At 37.9% G+C, this 22,547-nt stretch overlaps 1 protein-coding gene across 1 annotated transcript in view; it reads right to left on the bottom strand.

Moving 5' to 3' along the window:
• Klhl14 (kelch like family member 14) overlaps positions 1-22,547 on the bottom strand; it is an 88,457-nt gene that overhangs the window by 49,084 nt on the left and 16,826 nt on the right. Inside the window, exon 3 of the mRNA XM_020187601.2 lies at positions 9,411-9,532. Within this exon, the coding sequence (XP_020043190.1) occupies positions 9,411-9,532 (122 nt within the window). The remainder of the gene's footprint in view (positions 1-9,410; positions 9,533-22,547) is intronic.

Genomic DNA, 22,547 nt, shown 5'->3' with positions numbered 1-22,547 from the left:
TATCAATCTGAGTACAAGGATGAAAAGAGTTGGAACAAACCCACAGCTAACCTGCCATAGATATGTGACAGGAAAATAAATAACCCTTTACTTATGTAAGTCAGTAAGATTTTGAGATTTTTGCTGTCACTGCCCAACTTGACTGACGCAGCTATTGGTATCAAGAAGGTCCAGTGTCTGATGACAAGAGTATTGATGTGAGGCAATGGAAAGATGGAAATGCATACTGTGGTATGGAATATCACTTGGTGAAGCTATTTGCTCTTACTTGGAAGGCTAATCAGTTATTTAATGAACTTCACCTCCAAGAGAAGAGGTTGGAATACAAAGTGTTGATAGTGTGTATAGTTGCTGTTGGCTATACTCATTAAGATTTGAGAGAGAGAGAGAGAGAGAGAGAGAGAGAGAGAGAGAGAGAGAGAGATAGAGATTGGTGATTGGTGATCTCAGGGAAATCTTGGTTCATTTGTAAGCAGAATTAAAAGGAAATCAAATCCAGAAATCTTGGGGGTTAAAGAGACTTTTTTTTTCAGCTCTATATAGCAAAAGATGAAACTGAGAAGAATTTTGACAAAAAGGTAGACTAACTCTTGTCATATACACATCATAATTGGCTATTCATTCAATTAATCTATATTAGCTCTAAGTCTATGAATGCAGTACTATGCCAAGAACATTGGACCCATTCAGACTTTAATGGGTGAAACTGGTCAACATAGTTTACCCAAGCCCATTCATCCTCTTGGGCTTTTTTGATTGATACTTTGTGGTCAGTTGGATAGGTATAGCACTGTTTGATGGAAACCCAGAGACCATGACTGTGTTCCTCATTCTGCTATTATGTCATTCTGTGACTGAGTATAACACTTCTTTTTGTGTTACTTAAGTGGAAACCAAAATTATGACTCTGCCACAGAAGTTCCTGTGTGGCTGGTTTCTGCTAAAGTCATTAGCCACATCTCATCTCTCTCTCCCCCTAGTGCTCTGAGTTTAACCATGCGGTTTCTTTTTGTAGGGTCTTTGCATTTGCTGTTAACTAACCTGGAGCAATCTTATCTCACATCTTCACCTGGGCCTCTGCCTAACTGCTATTCATCTTTTAATTCTCTGCTCAAATGCCACTTCTTTGGTGATATTCCCCATGACTCCTAAACTAGACCAAGCCTCTGCATTACAAGTTCTTCTGTGTTTTCTACTCTTCCTTTAGAGTGCTACCACATTTGATTATGGTATATTGCTGTTTGGGATTACTCATTAATACCAGTTTCCTCCACAAAATTCTAAAATTGGTGAGAACATGGTGATATTTGTTTCAGCTCAGCATTGCACCTTCTTGTGCTTAGCACAATCTCTGTGACACAGAAGGTATTAATTGTATTTGCTGAGTAAATGAAATAAGTGTGCCAAATGAGAGCTTTGGGCAAGGAGATCATAAGTATTTTAGAACTTAACCTTTAAGGGTTTGCCAGACTTTCTCAGCAATTTGCCTAGGGATAACACAGCAAATTTAAGAAACCCTTATGACTCATACTTTTACACCACATTCAGTAGCAAAGACAGAACTGGATAAAGAAGGAATTGGAATTATTCGTACACATGCTGTTCTCTGGAGGAAAAGCTATTACTGTATTCAAGGAAAATATAAACCAAAAGTAAATGAGAGATAGTCAAATGAAGTCAACTGGCTTTTTTCTAGGACCCAATTTAGTTGACATACAGTATTTGGAGTGGCCACCACACATATATTTTTTTAAATCTATGAAAAATCCACTAATGCACTGGTGCATGAATATGCAGTAGCAAATAATTCAAGATACATAGCAATGTGCAGTCAAGTATTTCAAATGAGAATTGAGCTCATTGAAGGTAAAATTAGATGCTAACATATTTAAAGTCAAGACACAATTTTTCCTTCTTTTTTTGTCCAAAGTATTTGCTCCATGAATTGAAATAAAAAGTTCTAAGCTAAGAGACATCAACTGCCATGGTATTGCATAAAATCTTTAGACCACTATGTTTTACTAATGCCCAAAACAAAAATTATAGAGGGGTATCCCCACTCAAAATTCTTAATTTTTTTCTCTTTTTTTCTTTTCGTCTCTCTCTCTCTCTCTTTCTCTCTCTCTCTGTATGTGTGTGTGTGTGTGTGTGTGTGTGTGTTGCTGGAGATTTAACTCAGGACTTCACTCATGCTAGGGCTGGAGCTACACCATCCAGCCCCAGATTCTTAATTCTTGAACTTATCATGACAAATCCTTGAAGGAGTCCTCACATGATATAGCTCTTGGTTAACTCTCTAGCCCCATCACTTATTATTCCAATCCTAGACTCTCCTATAGCTACACAAATTTTTGTCAGTTGCTAAAAGGCTCTCGCTTCCTAGAAGATAACACACATGCACAGGAAATCAATGTGAGTCAACTCCCTATATAGCTATCCCTATCTCAACTAGCAAAACCCCTTGTTCCTTCCTATTATTGCTTATACTCTCTCTTCAACAAAATTAGAGATAAGGGCAAAATAGTTTCTGCTGGGTAGTGAGGGGGTGGGGGGGAGAGGGGGGCAGGGTGGGTGGTAAGGGAGGGGGTGGGGGTGGGGAGAGAAATGACCCAAGCATTGTATGCACATATGAATAATTAAAAAAAAGAAAAAAAAAGAAAATGAAAAATTCATAAATTGGGAAAGAAAAAACAAATAAAAGGCTCTAATTTTTTGGCATTTTCAAAGCCAGGCCTTTTTACTAAAAAACGTTTTCCCATCTACCTCTTTGCCTGGATAATACCTACCCACTTCCTCGGGATTAAAGAAGGCTATTTTTAAGAGTGCTTCCCTAACTTCTACTGTTTAGTTTAGACACCCATGGGACCCTGAGATTTCCCATGTCCCTCTATCTTATAATTGCCTCCTTAGGTTATAGACAGAAGATGATGTTATCCAGCACAGAATGGGCAGTTAATAATTGCATGCCAGTTGAGGGAATGAGTAAGTCTAAATTCTTCCTTTGAATGATCAGAATCATTCTGGAAGTACCTCACTGTTTTGGAGGAATACACTACCTACAAACTCTACATATCTGTCTAGAAATTAAATTACATAAATAATTTGTGGAATTCAATCCCTGGTGATAAAGATAATATGAATAAAGGAAACCCAAGTTACAAACCCCTCAATTAAACTTATTTTTTATTTTCTTGAAAACAAATAATCACAATAAATGGTTATTAGTTTTTGAATACCTTTACTTTTCTCTCAATACATTTTCTTTTTTAAATGAGAAATTAAAAAAAAAAGCAACAAAAACAACTAAATGGTAGGAATCACCACACACCTATCAATATTAACACTGGATATTAGTGGACTTGATTTACCCATAAAAAGACACTGTTTGGCAAACTGGATTAAAAAGGAAGATCCAACAATCTGATGTTTACAAAAGACCCACCTTATTGACAGAAATAACACTGGTTTATCGTGAAAGGCTGGAAGAATATTACCAAGCTAATGGCCCACCAAAATAGGCAGGAGTAGCAATACTCGTATCAAAGTGTACTTCAAATTTACACTAGTCAAAAGAGACAAAGAAGGTAACTTTATACCAATAAAAGGAGCAATACATCAGGAGGAAATAATTATCAACTTATATGCACCAGATATCAGTGTACCCAACTTCATTAAGCATACTTTGAAGGACTTAAAATCACATCAGACTCCAACACGATGGTAGTGGGAGACTTTAATACCTCTCTGTCATGAATAGTTGGGTCATCCAGACAAAACATCAACAAAGAAATCCAGAACTAAATGACACCATAGATCAAATGGACCTGACAGATGTCTACAGGGTATTCCACCCTGCAACTACACAATATTTGAAAGCACAGGAACAGAATGATATCAAGAAAGAGAAATTGAAGTCCCAGGAACTGTGTCAGTTTGTCTGATTATTCCCTGAATAATCAGAAACTAGGCCATTTGTCCATTTTGCTCAGATATTGAATATAATCAAACACATATTTGAAGTATAATGTCTTATATAAGGTTTATTTACTCATTACTATTCTTTTGACATTTATGGAAAATATGTTTTTAAAACATGTATGAAAAGTCCACCAACTTTCTAACCTTCGTGACTCTTTAAAAGAAATCAGGAAACAGCCAAGATGCCCCACTACTGACGAATGGATTAAGAAAATGTGGTATTTATACACAATGGAATTTTATGCAGCCATGAAGAAGAATGAAATGTTATCCTTTGCAGGTAAATGGATGGAACTGGAGAACATAATTCTGAGTGAGGTTAGCCTGGCCCAAAAGAGCAAAAATCATATGTTCTCCCTCATATGCGGACATTAGATCAAGGACAACCATAACAAGGGGAATGGACTTTTATCACATGATAAAGCGAGAGCACACAAAGGAGGGATGAGGATAGGTAAGACACCCAAAAAACTAGATAGCATTTGTTGCCCTCAATGCAGAGAAACTAAAGCAGATACTTTAAAATGACAGAGGCCAATAGGAGAAGGGAACCAGGAACTAGAGAAAAGGTTAGTTCAAGAAGAATTAACTTAGAAGGTAACACACATGTACAGGAAAGCAATGTGAGTCAACTCCCTGTATAGCTACCCTTATCTCAACTAGCAAAAACCCTTGTTCCTTCCTATTATTGCTTATACTCTCTCTTCAACAAAATTAGAGATAAGGGCAAAATAGTTTCTGCCTGGAAGCGAGGGGGTGGGGGGGAGAGGGAAGGGGTGGGGTGGTTAAGGGAGGGGGTGGGGGGAAGGGGGGAGAAATGACCCAAACATTGTATGCACATATGAATAAAATAAAAAGAAAAAGAAAAAAAAGAAAAGAAATCAATGACAGTCAGCCCTAGGACTCTTTCTATGTGGATGGGACCAAGTGTCCTCTGGGCCAAAGGAGACACCTTGGGAGATCACCACATAAATGTTTCATTTGTTTTCTATGACTGAAAACTTGTAGGCCTTACTTCCTGGCACTAAAAAGTAAAGATTTTCTGCTGAAGGGAAGAGAAATGAAAGGCATTTCCACTGTCTGTAGCAAGTGGTGGAAAGAAGGAACATGCTTGTCTATCGTAGCTCCAACATTTTTATCCCACTGTTTGTTGTTAAGGTGAAGTCATCATTGGTACATGGAAGGATAAATCTATAATCTGAAGTCTTTCTTCCTCTCATTGCTCAAATAAAGCAACAAAAAATTCACCTAATAAATGGGATCTCTCATCTGAAACAGGAAAAAGGAAGCCAGCTCCCAGAAAATACCTTTACCTACCAGTAAGGCAATTGTTCAACTGGGAATGTGAATGGAATAGTGAGCTCTTCAATGCTCTTCCACTTGGAGAAAATAGAAGGCATTTCTACATGTGGACTTCATAAAAACCTGGAAATGTATGAAATCTGCTACAAAAAGTACACAGTGGCCATGGGAATTGGTGTTTGCTCTTTCTGCTGAGGATTTAGGGCCTGCAAAGGGAAGAAGGCATTTTTTTTCTATTTTTTTTTTGCACTGGTCGTTTTAGTATTCATGTCTTCTGTACTGCTTTCTAATAAGTTAAGAATGAAACGGGAGACTGCGTGCAGGAGTGAGAAATGCAAGAAAAGCAATACTGTAAAATAAAAACGAACAAAAGTGCCTTTCTACTTCCCTTTTGTTATTAACAGGCAAGAGAACAACACTACTTAATTTTATTCTTATTACCTAACACTTCACATTTACAAAAGGGCTTCACAGTCATTTTTACATGCTATTTCTTAATACTTTTTTTTTTGACAGAGGCCAGAGAACTCTCACTATTCTTAAGCATCATTTCTGTAATGTTATATTGAATAATTGTTCCAAAAAAGAAGATAAAAATACAGTCTATGCCTTCATGGTACCAAAACAGTTTTTGTAGCAAGGATAATTGTTTTCTTTGCTGTTTGAGTGAATCAAGCCACTGATTGGCTGACTATTATTTGAATTTTTTTTTAAATGTTAAAAAGACCCACTTTTCCTCTCTCACTTACCTCTACTCTATCTGATTTATTATTATCCAATTTATTATTATGTTACATGTACCCCCGATGGATGGAGTGTTTCCAATATCCTTTTTCTTCTTTGTTATGTGATGTGCATAAATAGTGTGGCTTCTATAAGGAGGTACCTGTGCTTCTGCCTGTGGAATGGTACCTTTTGAAGAGTAGCCTTCAGATATGTTTGCTTAAGCTAAGTGCGCAATGTAGTCTAAGCATCAGAACCACAGCTAACCTCAGGTGCTAGGGACATGTTAGCCAATTTATTAGTTTGCATGAAGACAGCCATTCAGTAAATAAGCAGGCCCCATGGTAGGAGGCCATTTTCTACCTTTACCTGTCATCTTCACCTCCCTGACAAACTAGCTTAGCACTTCTGGGGGAAAAGAACAGCAAGGGAAAGTTCTGCAATACCAAGTATTTCACTGGATTTTAGGAGAATGTGGATATTTTCTTATTTTGATGAGAAACATTTCTTCATTTATAATTACATAGCCCAAGTAGCTAGATCTTTGTTACCTGACTGACTTATACAAATTTGGTCAAATAGGATACTTTAAAATATATATATATAAGCTAACAACAGAAATTATCCAGATTAAGCTGTTGATATTTCTTCAATAAATATAAAAATGTGCCCTCTCTGGGGACCACACAGTCAACAGCCTAGCAGGAAACAAACTCCATTTTTTAAAGTACATTTTTAAGGCAAAATGAAGAGTATGAATACAGTAGACTTTTATACAAAGCGTTGGGTGTTTGGGTGTACCTGAGTATAAGATGTAAGGTTCAAACTCTTTAACTATGTTTCCATTATAAGACCTTTTCTATGTTTGCATACTAATTTCTGATTTCCTTTCAATTCGAAATCAGGTGAGTTGAGTCAATAAGTATTCATTTATCTTTACTTCTTGGTCTGTAGATTATTACATCTGGCATATGAAAACTGTGGAAAGCAGCTCTCTGTTCTGGAGCAGGGAGTTGACGTGTCATGTCTGGTACAGTGTTATTTTCTCCTTTTGGCACAGAGAAATTGCACTGACTGATGCCTCTAAGGTATGAAGGTGTGGTACTTGTGCTAATATTTACAGTGGTGTTAAACTAATAGCAACAGTACCCTCAATTTATTTACTTATTTTATTTATCTACTGGGGTTTGAATGCAGGGTCTTGCACTTGCTAGACAAGTGTTCTACCACTTGAGTGATGCTGCTGGCCCTTTTTGCTTTAGTTATTTTTCAGATGTGGTCTTATGTTTTTGCCCACGCTGGCCTTGGGCCATGATTCTCCTATCTATTTCTCCTTCATATTCCTCCCCACTGCCTGACTTGTTTGTTGAGATGAGCCTCTGATAATTTTTGACAGGGTTGGCCTGGAACCTCAATCGTCTGAATTTCCCCCTCTTGAATAGTTGGGTTTACAGGCAGGAACCACTGCACCCAGCAATAGTACCACAGCTTATCAAATGTGTGCTATATACAGATGATTTATAAATGTAATTTCACTTTAAAAATAATACCCAAATGACTCTAACAAATAATAAACTAAGACTTGGAATATTTCTATGACTTGCTCAAGATTTAAAGTTCATAAATTCTTACTACATCTGGCCAAGTGGAGATTCAAATCAGGCAATGTGAAAACTTTAAGTCAGGTGACTGTATATTCCAGTCTATAACTGTTATGTGGGCATAATTAATAGATTCCCCTTTTGTGCTCAAAAGTATCTCAGTTGGGGCAATAAATTTGATGACAATCTTCTCTCTGCTCAAGGTTTAAAATGATAATAAGACTTTCTGCAGGTATTGTTCACAATGCTTTAATCAGTCTTTTTGCCTTTATTGGAAGGCTTTAAATGAGTAGTAGGTTTGGTGTATTTGGAAAAACGGATAGGTTTGTGAATGGATACCACTGATTAGTTGGGCTCCTTACCAATGCTTTCTGTTTTTCTTTCTGAGAATCTTTTCTTTTGTCTTTTTAAGTCTCCATGTGATCACTGTGTAGGCTTCCTCTTAGATCAAGTATCCGAAAATTGATTCTTTGCTTTTATTTTAGCTTTAGTTTCTGATGAATCTTTAAGATACAGTTGATCACTCCCTCAGACGTGTAAACCACTAGGTATGGTATTGTCATCAAAAAGAGGATAGGAAGCATTTTAAGACCTCTCTAACTTATTTTTTCTTTCTTCCTTCTCCTTAATCTACCTATTTCTATTCCACCATTTCTCTACTACAACTGTAGTATAGTGGCGTCCAGGGAGCTTTCTCGATGCAGTGCCTGGACAATGCTACTGCAGGTTTCGCTGGGGTAAGCCAGCTCCTAGATGTATTATTTCAAGCACCACCTCACATGTCTTTGCTACTCTTCTGCTCTTATGGGCAAACTCTTGTCCTGTGTCCATTATGTTAAAGGGCTTTCAGGAAGAGGAAATGATTTTTAAAAACAATATAGTAAAAGTATAATGGCTTAAAAGACACATGCAGTAAGAAAATCTAACTTTCACTTTTGTCAGTTTTAAATGTATGGCTTTGATTTATGGATCAAAATTGCTCATTTATTATTTTATCTATACAGCTTGGGGCAATTTTGACAGTTAAAATTTAGTTTTATTGACCAGTGCAGCCACTGTGCCCACGAGGGGACTGGTGCACACAGCTTGCTGCACTCAAGAAACGATGATTTTTGGTTCCATGACTGAGTCAAATTGGGAATCACAACCGACATAACAATAAGTTCCAAATCTCACTGCCCAAGGCAAGAGGCTTGCTGTAAAACACAATCACCCTTTAAGGAGGGGAGGAGGAGAATCTTGGCTGGAAGTTTGCAAGGACGATTTAATGCAGCTGGGACAGGCCATGGATATATCTATCCATCCAAGCTGTGGTGCACTGTAAGGAACCTTTCTCTAGTGACCCAATCCCACAGACTAAAGAATAATGAACAAAAATGCCTTAAAAAACAAAATAAATGTTAGTTACAGAGACAATGAGAACAATGATCATTTTAATGTGAAAAAATTTAATAGTCCTATTAAGTAACCTTTCATTTTTCCATCAACAAAAAAATTAAACGAAGAATTTTTTAGGGGAAGATCTCTTCTCCCTCTGCCCTACCCCCAACCATTTCAACACACAGAGACACATAAACCAGTACAGTGATTTTAGGCCATTTTTAATTTAGGACTATTCAACTACCAAATTGGCCTCTTCAGCAATGTTAATTTAGTCTTTTATTCTAAATCCCCTGTGATACATAAACAAACGTCTGAAGGTTAACAAATCAATAAAATGTCTAATTTGATTAACCATATTTTCAAATTTATCAAGACAGCTCTAACCTGAAATAAATAGGTGAGTAAATAAATAAGAGCACTCACTTGTGAGTATTTTCCATGTCTTCTTTTCATCATCATAATACTGAACCAAATTGCTGGGGAGCCGGTCTGGTCCAGGAGGCAATCCTCCAACCAATAACAGCATTTTCTTGTTAGAGCGAATTCTTCACCCAAAACAAAAGAGGAGATGAATAACCACATTATTGTAGAGTCTTTTTAGTGGCAACGAAATCGTAGCCATCACAAGAATGTTCCTTGCTTGCAGATTTCTATTTCATTTTCCCTGTTTCTTCTCCCATTCATGTCCCAACAATTTTTTTTTGAGCCAAGTAGAAAAATGATCAGAAGACATGCCTATCCCTCTACTCATGGAATAATAAGCTCCCTTTATGCAATTTGTTAGAGGTTCATTCTAGAACGACCTTTTTCTTATATTATCTCTTTAAATCATCACTCTTTACAGCTGAGCACACATGAAATGCTCTGGAGTTGTACTAAGGTTAAGCATTAAAGTTGCATGTCAAAAATCGTATTAGTCAAAATCATTATTATAAGCCATTCTCCACTCAAAGAACCTTGAAAAAATTAAGGTTATGCAGAGAGTTTGTGAGCCAACTCTTTAATCACCCAGGGAACTTCAAATACCAGTTTGGTACAATTAGTAGCACTGGGCTAACTAGGATGGGTTAACCAGTTTGAACATGAATTTTTGTTTGTTTGTATATTTAATTTAGCTTAGACTTCTGCCTCCATCTCCTCCCCCCACCCCACCCATCTCCAGCTCACCCTCCCTTCTGCTCTCCCTCTGTGCACCACTGGTGATACAGCAGCACCAATTGGTAAAAATGAGACTGTGAGGTTGTTGTGAGCCTCCCCAGAGTGGAGCCCTGCCAATGCTTGCCACTGATCCAGCGGCATGAACCTGCTCAACTGTGCAAAGTCACTCTAATTCCCTCCCTCTGTTTTTCTACCTTCTCCCCCAGGGGGCAACCACTGAAAGGAGTGACTACCCACCCATCAAGAGCTGGCAATTCGCTGCTATTAACCGTGACTGTGATTCCCAGTCTGCCTGGCAGTTCCTGAGAACAGGCCTGCAATGTCTCATATGCAGTAAAAGCTATAAGATGCACCCTGGCCGGCACACACGACCTGATGGATGTACAATCCTCAGGAACAGTAATGGATTGAGCACACTTGCCATTGAAGCAGGGAGAGGAGGCCCAGACCCCCACAAGGGGCCTGCTGATTTAACAGTCACTTTACATATAATTGAACTTTTCATTTACCTGAAAGGCTCAAGGTGATGGTGGAAGAAACAGAACAACCATGATTGAAGGAAAAAGTCAATAAATACAAAAGGGTTCTTCTTAAATATAATCACAGTTCATAGTGTGGCCTGGAATCTATTATAACATATTCAGTCCCTTCTGATTTAATAATGCTTGTCGGAAAAGGCCCTATGGAGAAGCACTGTTTGTTGGTTAAGAACCTAACATTCACTTAATACAGTTAATGACATTTCCATATGAAGGAAGGAAATGAGAGAATTCCTTTAATAAAACTGTGATGCCAATGAATGCATTGTGTTATGCCTCATAGGAAAAACACCTCCTGAAGAAGCTGTGTTCCAGACTCATCAATAGAGGGAGCTGTACTTATAGAAGAAGGACTAATGGAACAGCTGACTGCAATGTTACATTTGCCATCCTGAGGATACAGAGTTGAGCTAAAAGAAAAACAAACAAACAAACCCAACTTCTTTAAATTTAATATATCCTTGCTCTGTATCCGTAATGTCTTGTAGACCACTAGTTGGCAAACAAAACCAGAACACAGCAAAGAGCCCCCTATATTCAGGAGTTCAATGACATGGCTGAATTTGTGAAACAGGTTAAAGAAACTCAGTGCACTAAGCATCTCCTTTTAATTTGGACACAGTACACATGCAATTCATGGGTAATACAAATTCATAAATGCATAGTCACAGAACTGAGAGGTAGCTGTTTTTTTAACTGTAGTTTTTAAGTCCAAATAATCATCCACTCTATTTTGTGCAAGAGAAGTCAAGATGTAAGTAGTCTTTTGAGGTTGCTATAGGTTATCATATATAGTCACGATTCTGTGGCTGCCCTAACATCACACATGTACATGCTGCCAGATTACAGATGGGAGCAGATAGACCAATATCAACAGAATAGACATGGAAGAGTGAGTCATCGAAGTGGTGTTTGTGATGAAAGCAATGCAGTTAAATCTCTGTTTTAATTAATTAATATATGCATTGCTTTAAAATGTGTTTCATGAATGACAAAAGGAAATAAATGCATGTCTCAGATATGTTTGTAAGGTCATCTCATTCATTGATAAAACCACTGATCTCATTGGTGATTTTCCACACTGACTTACATGGTATATCTCTGTGGATGAGAAGAGGATCCGGAGTCGTAATGCTCTCTGTCCAAAGAGCCAGCCATTTCCATCTGTCCTCTAAGAACTGGACTGAGACTTTCAATACATAAACCACTGAACAGTTGGCAAATGGTAACAGCCTCCATTCTTGCCAACGATGAGATGACATGATTCAAAAGCTAGCTAGCCAGGAGCAGAGAAAGACACCACATAACTAAGACAAATCCCTAAACCATCCAGGTCTCCATAGAGAATGCAGTGAAGAATTTCCTATCTATCCTCACCGGTTGTGTATTTTCTACCAGGGGGCAATTCTTTGAGTCCATCACGTAGTGCCTTCTTAGTGAATGAAGACACATTCCAAATGTTTTTCATTATATTTATATCATCATTCAATTTGTTATGGTATTTTACTTGGAGTATTTTGTTTCTAAAGCTTGTATTAATCAATTTTCCAACCCAGCATCAATATTACTTAATTCTAAATAAAGCTGAAAGCTCTACTTTGTGGAGGTCAACCACATAGAAGCCAAAAAACAGGATAAAGTTCCTGAGATGTTACAGGACACAGAAGACATAACACATAAAATAGCAAAACACATTTGAGTGGTTTTCTCTCTCAAAACAGCTCAATGTAGTAAGTCTAACTGCATTTTACAGAGGGATGAGAACATTCCCATAGTTACTATAAGAAAACATACATTTGGATATTACACAAAACTGAAACTTTCTGGATCCAAATAAAAGGACCTAATACAGATTACTACACATTTCTTATTGCTTAAGAACAATACAAATGAGAGAAACCCTCACATATTTTACTTTGATAAAAATGTAACGTCAACTATTCAATTACTCCTAGACAGTAGTGCATGTGAATAATTCCCATGGAAAAGCTTTTATTATTTTCACAATGTGCAATTATAATAGCAACAGTGACAATAATGACAGATAAAAATTAATGTGTATTGGATATTGAACCCCTGATTATCCTGCCATTTTTTTTGACATGTGTAAAGTTCATTTCAAAAACACCATGAAAAAAAGATACCTTGTGAACTGAAAAAAATAAAATTAAGAGAACCTGACCTAACTGTTCTGAGGGGGGCTTCAATTATTCTTTTCTAAACAATTCCAATAGAATTTTACATGTTTAATTTTAGAGTAGGCTACAAATGTAGCCTTAGTTTAATAATTGGAGCTCCATCATAGGGCAACATGGTATGTTTTTGGGAAAACTTTTAATAGGAAACCAGCTTAGCCTAAATCAATATGTTCACTTCACAGCTCTTATCATTTAAAAAATATTTCTTTTATTCATGTGCATAGCACCGGTAGGACCAAACTAATGTATTTAAAAGATAAGAAATGAGAGAAGTTTAAATAAAAAACCAAGGATAATGGTTAATAATATTACTTGGATGCCTTTGATTTGAGTTCCTGGATTTTTAATGTCCAAAAATATAAGGTTAAAAAAGCAATGGAATTTGAAAGTCTCCTTTGTTCCAGCTCAGTAGTTGCCCAACATTTACCATGTGTCATATTTGCGTGTGCGTGCTTGTGTGTGCTCTCATGTATACCTTACACCTACTTTGGTTCCGGGGATGAATGATTGAAGGATGACCTAAAGCCTCCTGGTGTAAACAAATTTTTCATGATACTGGTGTTCTAAGTATGGTAAAGTCTCATTTATTTATATGTCAGTGATTTGGAACTTTCATAGTTGGGAACCAGGCCAGATAAAGTTATCCTTTCCATGATACATGAAAAAAAATTTGCATTCACTAGACTATGAGAAGTGCTTTTACCTATTTAAGAAATCGTCTGGTTTGTAGGCACATCAGGATTACCTATGTGCATTTAAACAAAATTCATTTTGTAGACTACAACTATTTCTCATTTGTTTAGAAAAGAAGATAGCTTGTAATCTTCTAAAGATTGTCAGGGAATAAAGTTGGAAGAAAACTTTGAGGTAATCTAGTTCAGGGAGTCTCAATCCTGGCAAGTTACTGAGATGGTGTGAGAATAAAAATTTTAGATATATATATATATATATTTTTGGCAATAGTGGGAGTTGAAATCAGGGCCTTCCTTGCACTTGGTATTCTACCACTTGAGTCACTCTGCCAGCCTGCTGGTTATGTTAGAGATAGGGTCTCGATTTACACTCGACTGGCCTGGATTCCCATCCTCTTATCTGTGCTGCCCTATTTAGCTTGGCTGACAGACACATGCCACCAGTGCCCAGCCATTGGTTGAGATAGGATCTCAAGAACATTTTTTGCCCAGGCTGGCCTTGAACCTTGATCCTCCTTATCTCCATCTCTTGAGTAGCTAGGATAACAGATCTGCGCCACAGTACCTGGCAAAATTTTTAAGTTCTTTTTGTTGTTCTTGTGCTGTGTGCCGGTACATTGTAACATTTACAAAGGTTCTTACAATGTATCAAATATATCATACTTGAGTTAACCCCTTCCAACACTCTCTTTCATCCCCCTAGATTCTCAGTTCCCAACTCACAAAAATTTTGACTCAATGGGGTAAGAGAAATTAAAAATCGATACTGTTTTACAACCTCTGGGTTGAGTCTAACTCTCAGCCACATTTGGGGCCACTGACTTGATCTAGTTCTCTACATAACGTAGAAATCTTTTTACTTTTTTTTTTTAATAAATAATCATTCTTACCTATTTAGAAATTAATAATGAGATGGACCTTAGTTTTTCAAATCCATTGTTGAAAGTTCTGAGTTGTTCCTTGTTAGATACATTTTTCTCCTTATGCTGAGCTCAATAACCTACCTAAGTCTTCAGAAAAGCCTCTGCAGTGTCAGAAATTAACACTGGAGAAAGTTGCCAGATATCTTCTCTCCTCCATGTTGAAAAATCCCCACTTCTTCCTGAAAAAACTTCTACTTTTCTTACCATCCTGGTTACCTCCTTTGAGTATACTTGAGATTATCACAGTTCCTTTTAGAACGTGGAAGTCAAAATAGTGCACAATATAACACATGTGAGTCCTTCTAGAATCAGAATAGTCTTTTAGCAGGCCCCATTGCAGTATTGGGTTCCCATTAAGCTTCTAGCTGACTACAAATACACTTTTTTTTTTGTTTAAAGCAAGTGTTTTCAAGCCAAGTTTTTCCTATCCAGTATTTCTTCAAATTAAAATATTTCCAACAGCTATGTTATGAGTACATATTTTAAGATATTTATGTCTGCCCCTGCTTAACCCATTTTGTTTCAATCCATTTATTATTTAGTAATTGCTAATTGAGCTCCTACTCACTTGAGTACCTATTTCAGGTACTGCTCCAAGGACTGAAGATAATAGTTGAAACAAGGAGTAAATTTCCTATTTTTACTGGTACTTAATTCCATCTTCTTGAGGATCTCTATCAGAGTCATTACAATTATTAAGAACTGTCTGGTTATAAAGGGTCCAAAAGGAGATGCTTGTTTTAGCTTTTCTGAGATGAATGCACTTGGGCTAGCCTCTTAGTTCCTCTTTGACCTTATTTGTAAGGTAGGGATTACAATAGACTGAAGGCACATATGTTAAAGAAACTTCTTTGTCAGGATTAAAAGAAATAATAAAGCATTTAAAAGAGTGCTAAATAAATGTTAGCTATGACCATAATTAACAATATTGTCACAGTCATTGTCATCCTCAATACTAACCCTTCTATTAGACAGGTGGCCAGCCTATGTCTCTATCCAAATTTTATTACCTAAAAATAATAAAGAGTTATATCTCAATTGTTTAGATTTTGAATTACCCTAATTTGTTCTCCTTGAAATGATATTAAGTCATGGGGATTTTTACTCTCTAATTCCCTACATATGGTTACTAGGAAGCTATGGGTATTATTATTTTTTTTGAAACAAAGATTTAATGAAAGAGGCAAAGTAAAGATTCGAAGAGACAAAGTAAATGAGAGAAGACAATCATTATTCCATCTTTCAAAAACTATGTTAATTTCAAGTTATTAGTCCATTAGAGCTGGATTTAAATTCTCTTTCCACCATCTCTTATGTCTATATGCTTAGCCTCAGTTGCCTCATCTGTAAAGTGGGAAGATCTGTGTCTTCTTACAACAATGCTGTGAGGTTCAAATGAAGTCATCAGGATATAATGGGAAAGTTAATGGTTGCTACTTCTAACCAAATCCATCCTCTAAAGCCAGGCCCTCCAGCAAATGAAAGGCCCTTTGTGCTACTGACATCTGAAAGATGAACATCTCTCCCTGGTGAAGGGAGAAAACAAATTGATGCTTTCAACGCAATCCAACAGAGAAGCTGGAGAAGACTGAAAGAAGTTATGATTCTTTCCCATGACCTTCAAATTTCAGTGCACTTGATGAAACTCAGGATAGCTGAGTATTTTACAAAAGCAGTTTCGTGTCATATGAGAGTGACCTGGGCAATAGGAAAGGGCAGGAAAAGACAAACTCCCAGAGATTCATAGACACAAGGTTGCATGTCTGAATCCATTCAGCTACTCTAATAAAAATACCACAGATTGGGTGGCTTAAACAACAACATTTATTTCTTATGGTTTTGGAGGCTGGGAAGTACAAGATCAGGTGCTGGCAGATTTAGTTCCTTGTTAACCCAGCTTCCTGTTCATGTCCTCAAGTGGTGGGAGGAGATGTGGTAGGAAGAGAAAACAAGCTCTTTCCTGTCTCTGCTTATGAGGTCACTAATCCCATTGCAAGGGTTCACCCTCATGACTTAATTTTCTCCCCAAAGTTCCATATCCAAATCCTCTCATTGTCAATTAGGGTTTTACATATGAATTTTGGGGGATTGTAACAATGGGTTTTTGGGTTTCCACAGGTCATGGAATTGGAGATGTTTGTAGCAATTTTACCCGATCTTTATCAGATCTGGGAAGCCCTAGCTGACATCTGGGTTACATATGAAAAGATATTTATGTAGATCCAATAGTAACCAATTGGTAAATGATAGCTATTAATATTAAGCATAATTATTAACCTTAAAGAGCACTCATTTGAAAACATTCTTTGGAGTTTTGGAATTTTTATTGCTTAGAAGCCTTTTAGATATCATATGTTATACTGTTTATGAATGGCAGAATATTTACTGCATAAACAAGTTTAATAAAAACATAAAACCATTGGGCTTCTTAATAATGGTATTAATTCAGAACTCATTCATAAATTCAATTGACTCATTCTTTTGCTAGCAGCTCTGTCAGTTAAGGTCATCAATAAACCTTAGAATATTCAAGTCACAAAATTTTAAGGTATCCTTGAATCCTCTCTCACATTTTTTTGTTACAGTCTGTGTATTTCTTTCTTTCTTTCTTTCTTTCTTTCTTTCTTTGTCATACTGGGTATTGAACTCAGTACCTTGCACTCTACCATGTGAGTTGCACCTCCAGTCCTAGTCTGTGGATTCTGTAGCTGGAATATTTCCTAAGTCTATCTCTTTATTCCAGCTAAGCTACCATTAGCTTGCTTCGTCCAGGGTGGCTCTCTTAGGCAGGTAATAATGGTGTCCCTGGTTTCTGTGCCCCTGCTTCCATGTAATCAACCCTACATACTTTGTCAATGAATTCTAGCAAAGCCAACTATATTGATCAGTAACTTCCATCTCTTCTTAAAACTATCGAAGAATTCACGCACTACCTATCATCTACAAAATACATTCTTTCCCCACATTATAATCTCTCTGGTCTTTCTCTTCTTTCTTGTAGGTAAATGCCTCGCTTGAAATTCATTTCGGCAACAGAAGAATTTGTGAGTCAAGATCTGAAAAAAACTTGAAAGAGGAGCTTTGATGGAAATTGCTTAGACCATGGGAAAAAGCAGGCAAAGGAAGGAGGCTTAGACAGTCAGCTAGCCTTCCTAAAACTACCAGCTGGATGGTATCCAGAGCTCCCCACAGGAGAGCTGCTTCTCTTTTCTTAAAATGTTCCAGAGAAGTAAACTCCCTAGAGAATTTGTTCCAGCTGATTTGCTGCTGTATTTAGGTTTCTTTATCATAGCTGTTCTTAGTAATTACACGGCAGCTTTCATGGGAAGAGCCTTTAAATAGACCTGATAATGCCTCTCCGAGATAGGTAAACACAAAGTATCATTATCCCCATTTAACAGATGAAAGAATAGAGGAAAGGGGGCTTGGGCACCTTTTCCAGTGCCTCAAGGTGGGTTTTATTATCTCCAAGTCACATAGGCATGTCTCTAGAGTTTTTTCACATACTCTTCTGTGACTCTCAGATACGGCTGAAATTTTCTTAGCTTTCCATCCTCTGCCTTTGGAGCCACCCTCTTTCTCCCACCATGTCTCTGGCTATGCAGTGATGGGAGAATGATCAGTTGTATGCGTTATCTATTTTCTTAAGATGAAAGTTAATGTTAAATTTGTTCAATCATATCATAATGGCAATATATGCAAAGAAAATTTCTTACTACACGAAAGCAAAAGGACTTAGTACATAGAAGGTGCTCAATAAATGCTTGTGATAATGAAGCTATGAATAAAATAACAAACCAGTGAAAAGAGCAAAAGTCATTTATAATCTCACTATCTGGAAACGTTTTAGATTCTTTATATTTTTTCACCTGTTTTAAGATCAAATCAGTAGGAATGGGGGAAGGGTGTCAAAAGGCAAATGAGAAAGAAGAAAAACTACATGGCTGAAGAGTCAAAGGCTATGCTGGGAAAAGAACAGTCATTGCTAAGTTTGGATCTGGGGTGTCTGTCAAAGGCCCATGTGTTAAAAGCTTGGTCCTCAGCTTGGTACTATGGAAAGATGATGGAACCTTTAAGAGGCCGGGCCTAGAAGGAAGTTTTAGGTCACTGGGGGCTTATCCTCAAAGGGGATTGTGGGATGCTGGTCTCTTTCTCTTTCATTTCTCAGCTGCCATGAGGTGACCAGCTTCTGCCACATACTCTTGGCTGATGTTTTCCCTTATCACAGGACCACAGGGTCAACTGACTATGGAATGAAGCCTCCAAACCTATAACCCAAAATAAACCTTTCCTCTTTTTAAGTTGGTTATCATAGGCATTTTGTTACAGTAATAGAAAACTGACTCAGTCGTACTAAGTCCCAAATGTAACCTGTCACCTTTCCTATGCACTACCCCCAAACCACTCTTCTTTTTTATCCAGTACTTGAGCATGCCCAAATAATTAGCTTTACTCTCACTGTAACCACCCTATTCATTGTTTTTCTTTTTGACTAGTTCTGCTTTCTCTTTCTCCTTTCAGATCAGGCCTGTCTAAAGAATGGGATCTACCCATGAGAGAGTGCAATATTTATCACTTTAGTCATTAGAGAGCACAGGACCATCATGACTTTTATCATCTCTACATGCTGCAATATTAGTTACTTAATATTCTATTGAAAATTTCTCATTTAAAGGATGCTTTAAAAACACCCTTAGTATTCCCACTGCAGGCTGGAAGAGTTAAGACTTCTGTGGTAGGGGCCCTCTTAGAAATCCTGATGCAATGATTTAGGTGGAACCCAGAATGTGATTATAATGTGTAACCAGTATTAAGAATCACTGTTCTAAGTAATTTTATTTATGAAATCATAAGCTTCATGAGTTACTTTTGTTGTTGTTGCTGGGGTTTTTCTTTTGGGGGGGGTTGGCAGTACTGGGGATTGAACTCAGGGCCTTGCACTTGCTAAACAAATATTACACCACTTGAAACATGCTCTCAGTCCTTTTGCTTTTAGTTTATTTTTCAGATAGGGTCTTTCACTTTTGCCTGGTCCAGTCTCTGATTATTATCCTCCCATCTCTGCCTCCTGAGTAGCTAGGATTATAGGCAGAAGACACTACTTGCAGCTCCAATTGTGTTTTATTTTAAACAAATGTTAAACTATGGTAATAGCAATACTAACTACTATAATATACTTAGAAATAGTTTCTCAGGAACCATATAAAATTATCTTGCATCTTACCAGTAGGTCAACCATACTGGGGGACACAATGCAGCAACTAGAAGAAAACAGGACTTTTAAAATCAGAGGCTCTGAAAACCTGAGTTACATTCAAACTCTGTACCTTCCTACATATGTGACAATGAGAAAATCATTATCTTTTGTTGTTCAATTTTTAGTTTTTGAAGACAGGGTTTTGCTGGCCCTGGCTGACCTCAAATTCATGATCTTCCTGCCTCAGCCTCCTGAGTGCTGGGATTACAGATGTGTACTACCATACTTGACAAAAATAAACATCTTTATTGTCTGTAGTTTCACACATTTAGGCCTTTACTCTTCATTTCAGTTCCTGTAGCTCTCAGGGGTCTCCACAACTCTACCCTAATACACACACATTCCAGAATATTACTGAATCCTCTGGCATGTGGATTAGGTAGTTTGCTTGTGCTTTTGCCACATTCCTTGGTTAAGGACAGCAGATGAAATGACGAAAAAGCCAGAGTCCATGAAATGTAACCCCTCTACAGCCCCCTAAAGACTTAGGTCATAAACCTCAATGTCCAGGATGCCAGGATGGGTCTATCTTGACAATGAATGCAGCATTTGATACTCCATTCTTGATCTTGTTCTTCATGAGGAGCAATGGCTTCCAGCCAACCTTATACTCACTACCTTCTACCTCACCTCTCAGATTAAAGCTTCCTTTTGTAACTAGAAGCAGTTGAGTATCTTCTTTGCTTGATTACCTATATAATCCTTAATTCTAATACCAGGTACTTAGTGCCTTTCTTCTGAAGAGCATAAATTGCAATGAAAATAGCATCTCATTAATCATCCCCACATCCTTGGGAGGAAGTTGCAGTGGCAAGTATTACCTTTCAGACTAATTCTCCTTTTGCAAGCAGGAGGCAGGGTCTCCCTGCTCACCAGCACACACGCCTGATACTGAACTGATTGGTGGGTACAGTCAATGTCGTGTGATAGGAGAAAGCCTTTCTCCTTTTGCCATGGTGAAGTAGTTCTATGCAGTCGGTGAATGACAAAGGAGCCATTCAAGTTCTGTGTAGCTAGTGACAAAAGGAGACAAAACATCACTCTCACCCTAGTGATGGACTAGTGAGCAACGTCTGCATTTAAACCCTAAAAACACCAATGTGTCCTCAGAACCAGTCTCCTTACTGGGCCTCTCTCTGTCTCTCTTTCTCCCTCTCTTCTCTCTCTCTCTCTCTCTCTCTCTCTCTCTCTCTCTCTCTCTCTCTCTCTCCATCTGGAAATGACTGACTTCCTGATCTGAGGAAACTTTGGTACCTGGTGCATAAGAAAAAGTGCAGAAAGAAAGACACAGGATAACAATGAAATTCAAATTCTGAAGGATACAGCATATCTTACTAAAATGATGTCTCTGAGTTTGAGAAATAATAGTAAAAATGAATCTCTTAACAAAAAGACATCCCAAAGGAAGTTCATCCATTGAAGATGACATTGAAAGGGACAATGGCCAGGTACCCTCACATGATCTAGAGCCCATTTTTATCCATTACTGTAACTCCAGGGAGAGATTCCACCTCGGGAAACTCTGAAGCTTGCTCAGGGGAACCTGGAGCCAGCCTCCTGCCAAACAGGCTCTTTCCAGTTGGAGAGATACTGTGGGGGCAGCCATGCAGGGAAACAGCAAGGAAAGTTAGTTAGTAGCTGGGTGTTACTGCAGGCTTTTCCTGGAATATTCAGAGACAAACAGGTGCCGCTTTCAAGAAAAGGAATTTCAGCTGATATCTTCTAAAAAGACCCAGAGTTTACAGTAGGGGAAGAAGAATTCTATGAACTCATCCTGGGGCTAATGTAAAGGAAGAACCTGTCCTTATTTTGGGGTGATCTGCAGCCAGGGAGTGAGGCAGGCACAGGCAGGGGTGTGTGTCTAGAGAAAATGAGGTGTGGCCTGTGGGATCCAGCTTAGGGACACCCTGCTGCTATGGGTGAAATAGGAATCTCTTATCTTCTTCTTCCTTTCCTTTCCCTCCCAGTAGGGAGCCAGTTCTTTCTGTTCTTTGCTGCTTCATCAACCCTGTAGGGATGGTGCCAGAGAACCCTACCTTGAGGGCTGTGTTGTCTAGGAGGCCTTCCCATCTCCCCCTCTGAAAGGACATTCAGAGTCCTCAGAGACCCAATCAGTCATTCCACAGCAACATACTTTTTGATAATCAGATCATTGACAGGAAGAAACAAATTATCCTGGGAAAATTCATTGCATTCCCTGAAGCTGAATCACAGAAATGCTACTGACTGGCTTGAATTATTTTGCAAATTCTCTAGTAGTGAGTACTCAAATTTTATCATCAGGTAATAAGTCTCCTACAAACCAGTAATTCTGATAACTTTCTCTAGAACTCATTTCCCTTTCTCTCATGTCAAATAATCAAATTTCTTTTAAAATAAATTTGCAGCTATTTCCCTCCAAAGTTATCCTTCAACAAATTGCTATCAGTAGTAGTTCCTCCTATCTTTTACAGACATGCAGCAAATTGGAAAACAGAAGCTACTATTTTAGCTCTGTGGTTTTCAGTGTAGTCCAAAGTCCACTGGAAGCAAAATCACCTGGGATCCTTACTAAATATTGCAGGTCCTGGGACCACATTCCAGACCAATTTATTTAGAATCACTGAGTGGGCCTGAGGAAGATATATCTTATACAAAAAAAGCTTTAGGTTGATTCTTAAAGTTTTGTGCAGTATTTTCTACTGGTTTGTGCAGTATTTTCTGGGATGGAAGAAAGAGGGCCTGTATTTCTTTCCATTTCTGGTTTTGCATTAAGTGATACTAATACATTACTGATCTGGATAGTGGCTCACC

Source organism: Castor canadensis, chromosome 4 (genome assembly GCF_047511655.1).
Source record: "Castor canadensis chromosome 4, mCasCan1.hap1v2, whole genome shotgun sequence".
NCBI classification, from domain to species: Eukaryota; Metazoa; Chordata; class Mammalia; order Rodentia; family Castoridae; genus Castor; species Castor canadensis.
Note: the sequence above shows the minus strand (reverse complement) of the source record. Positions and strands in the feature narration are given on the sequence as shown.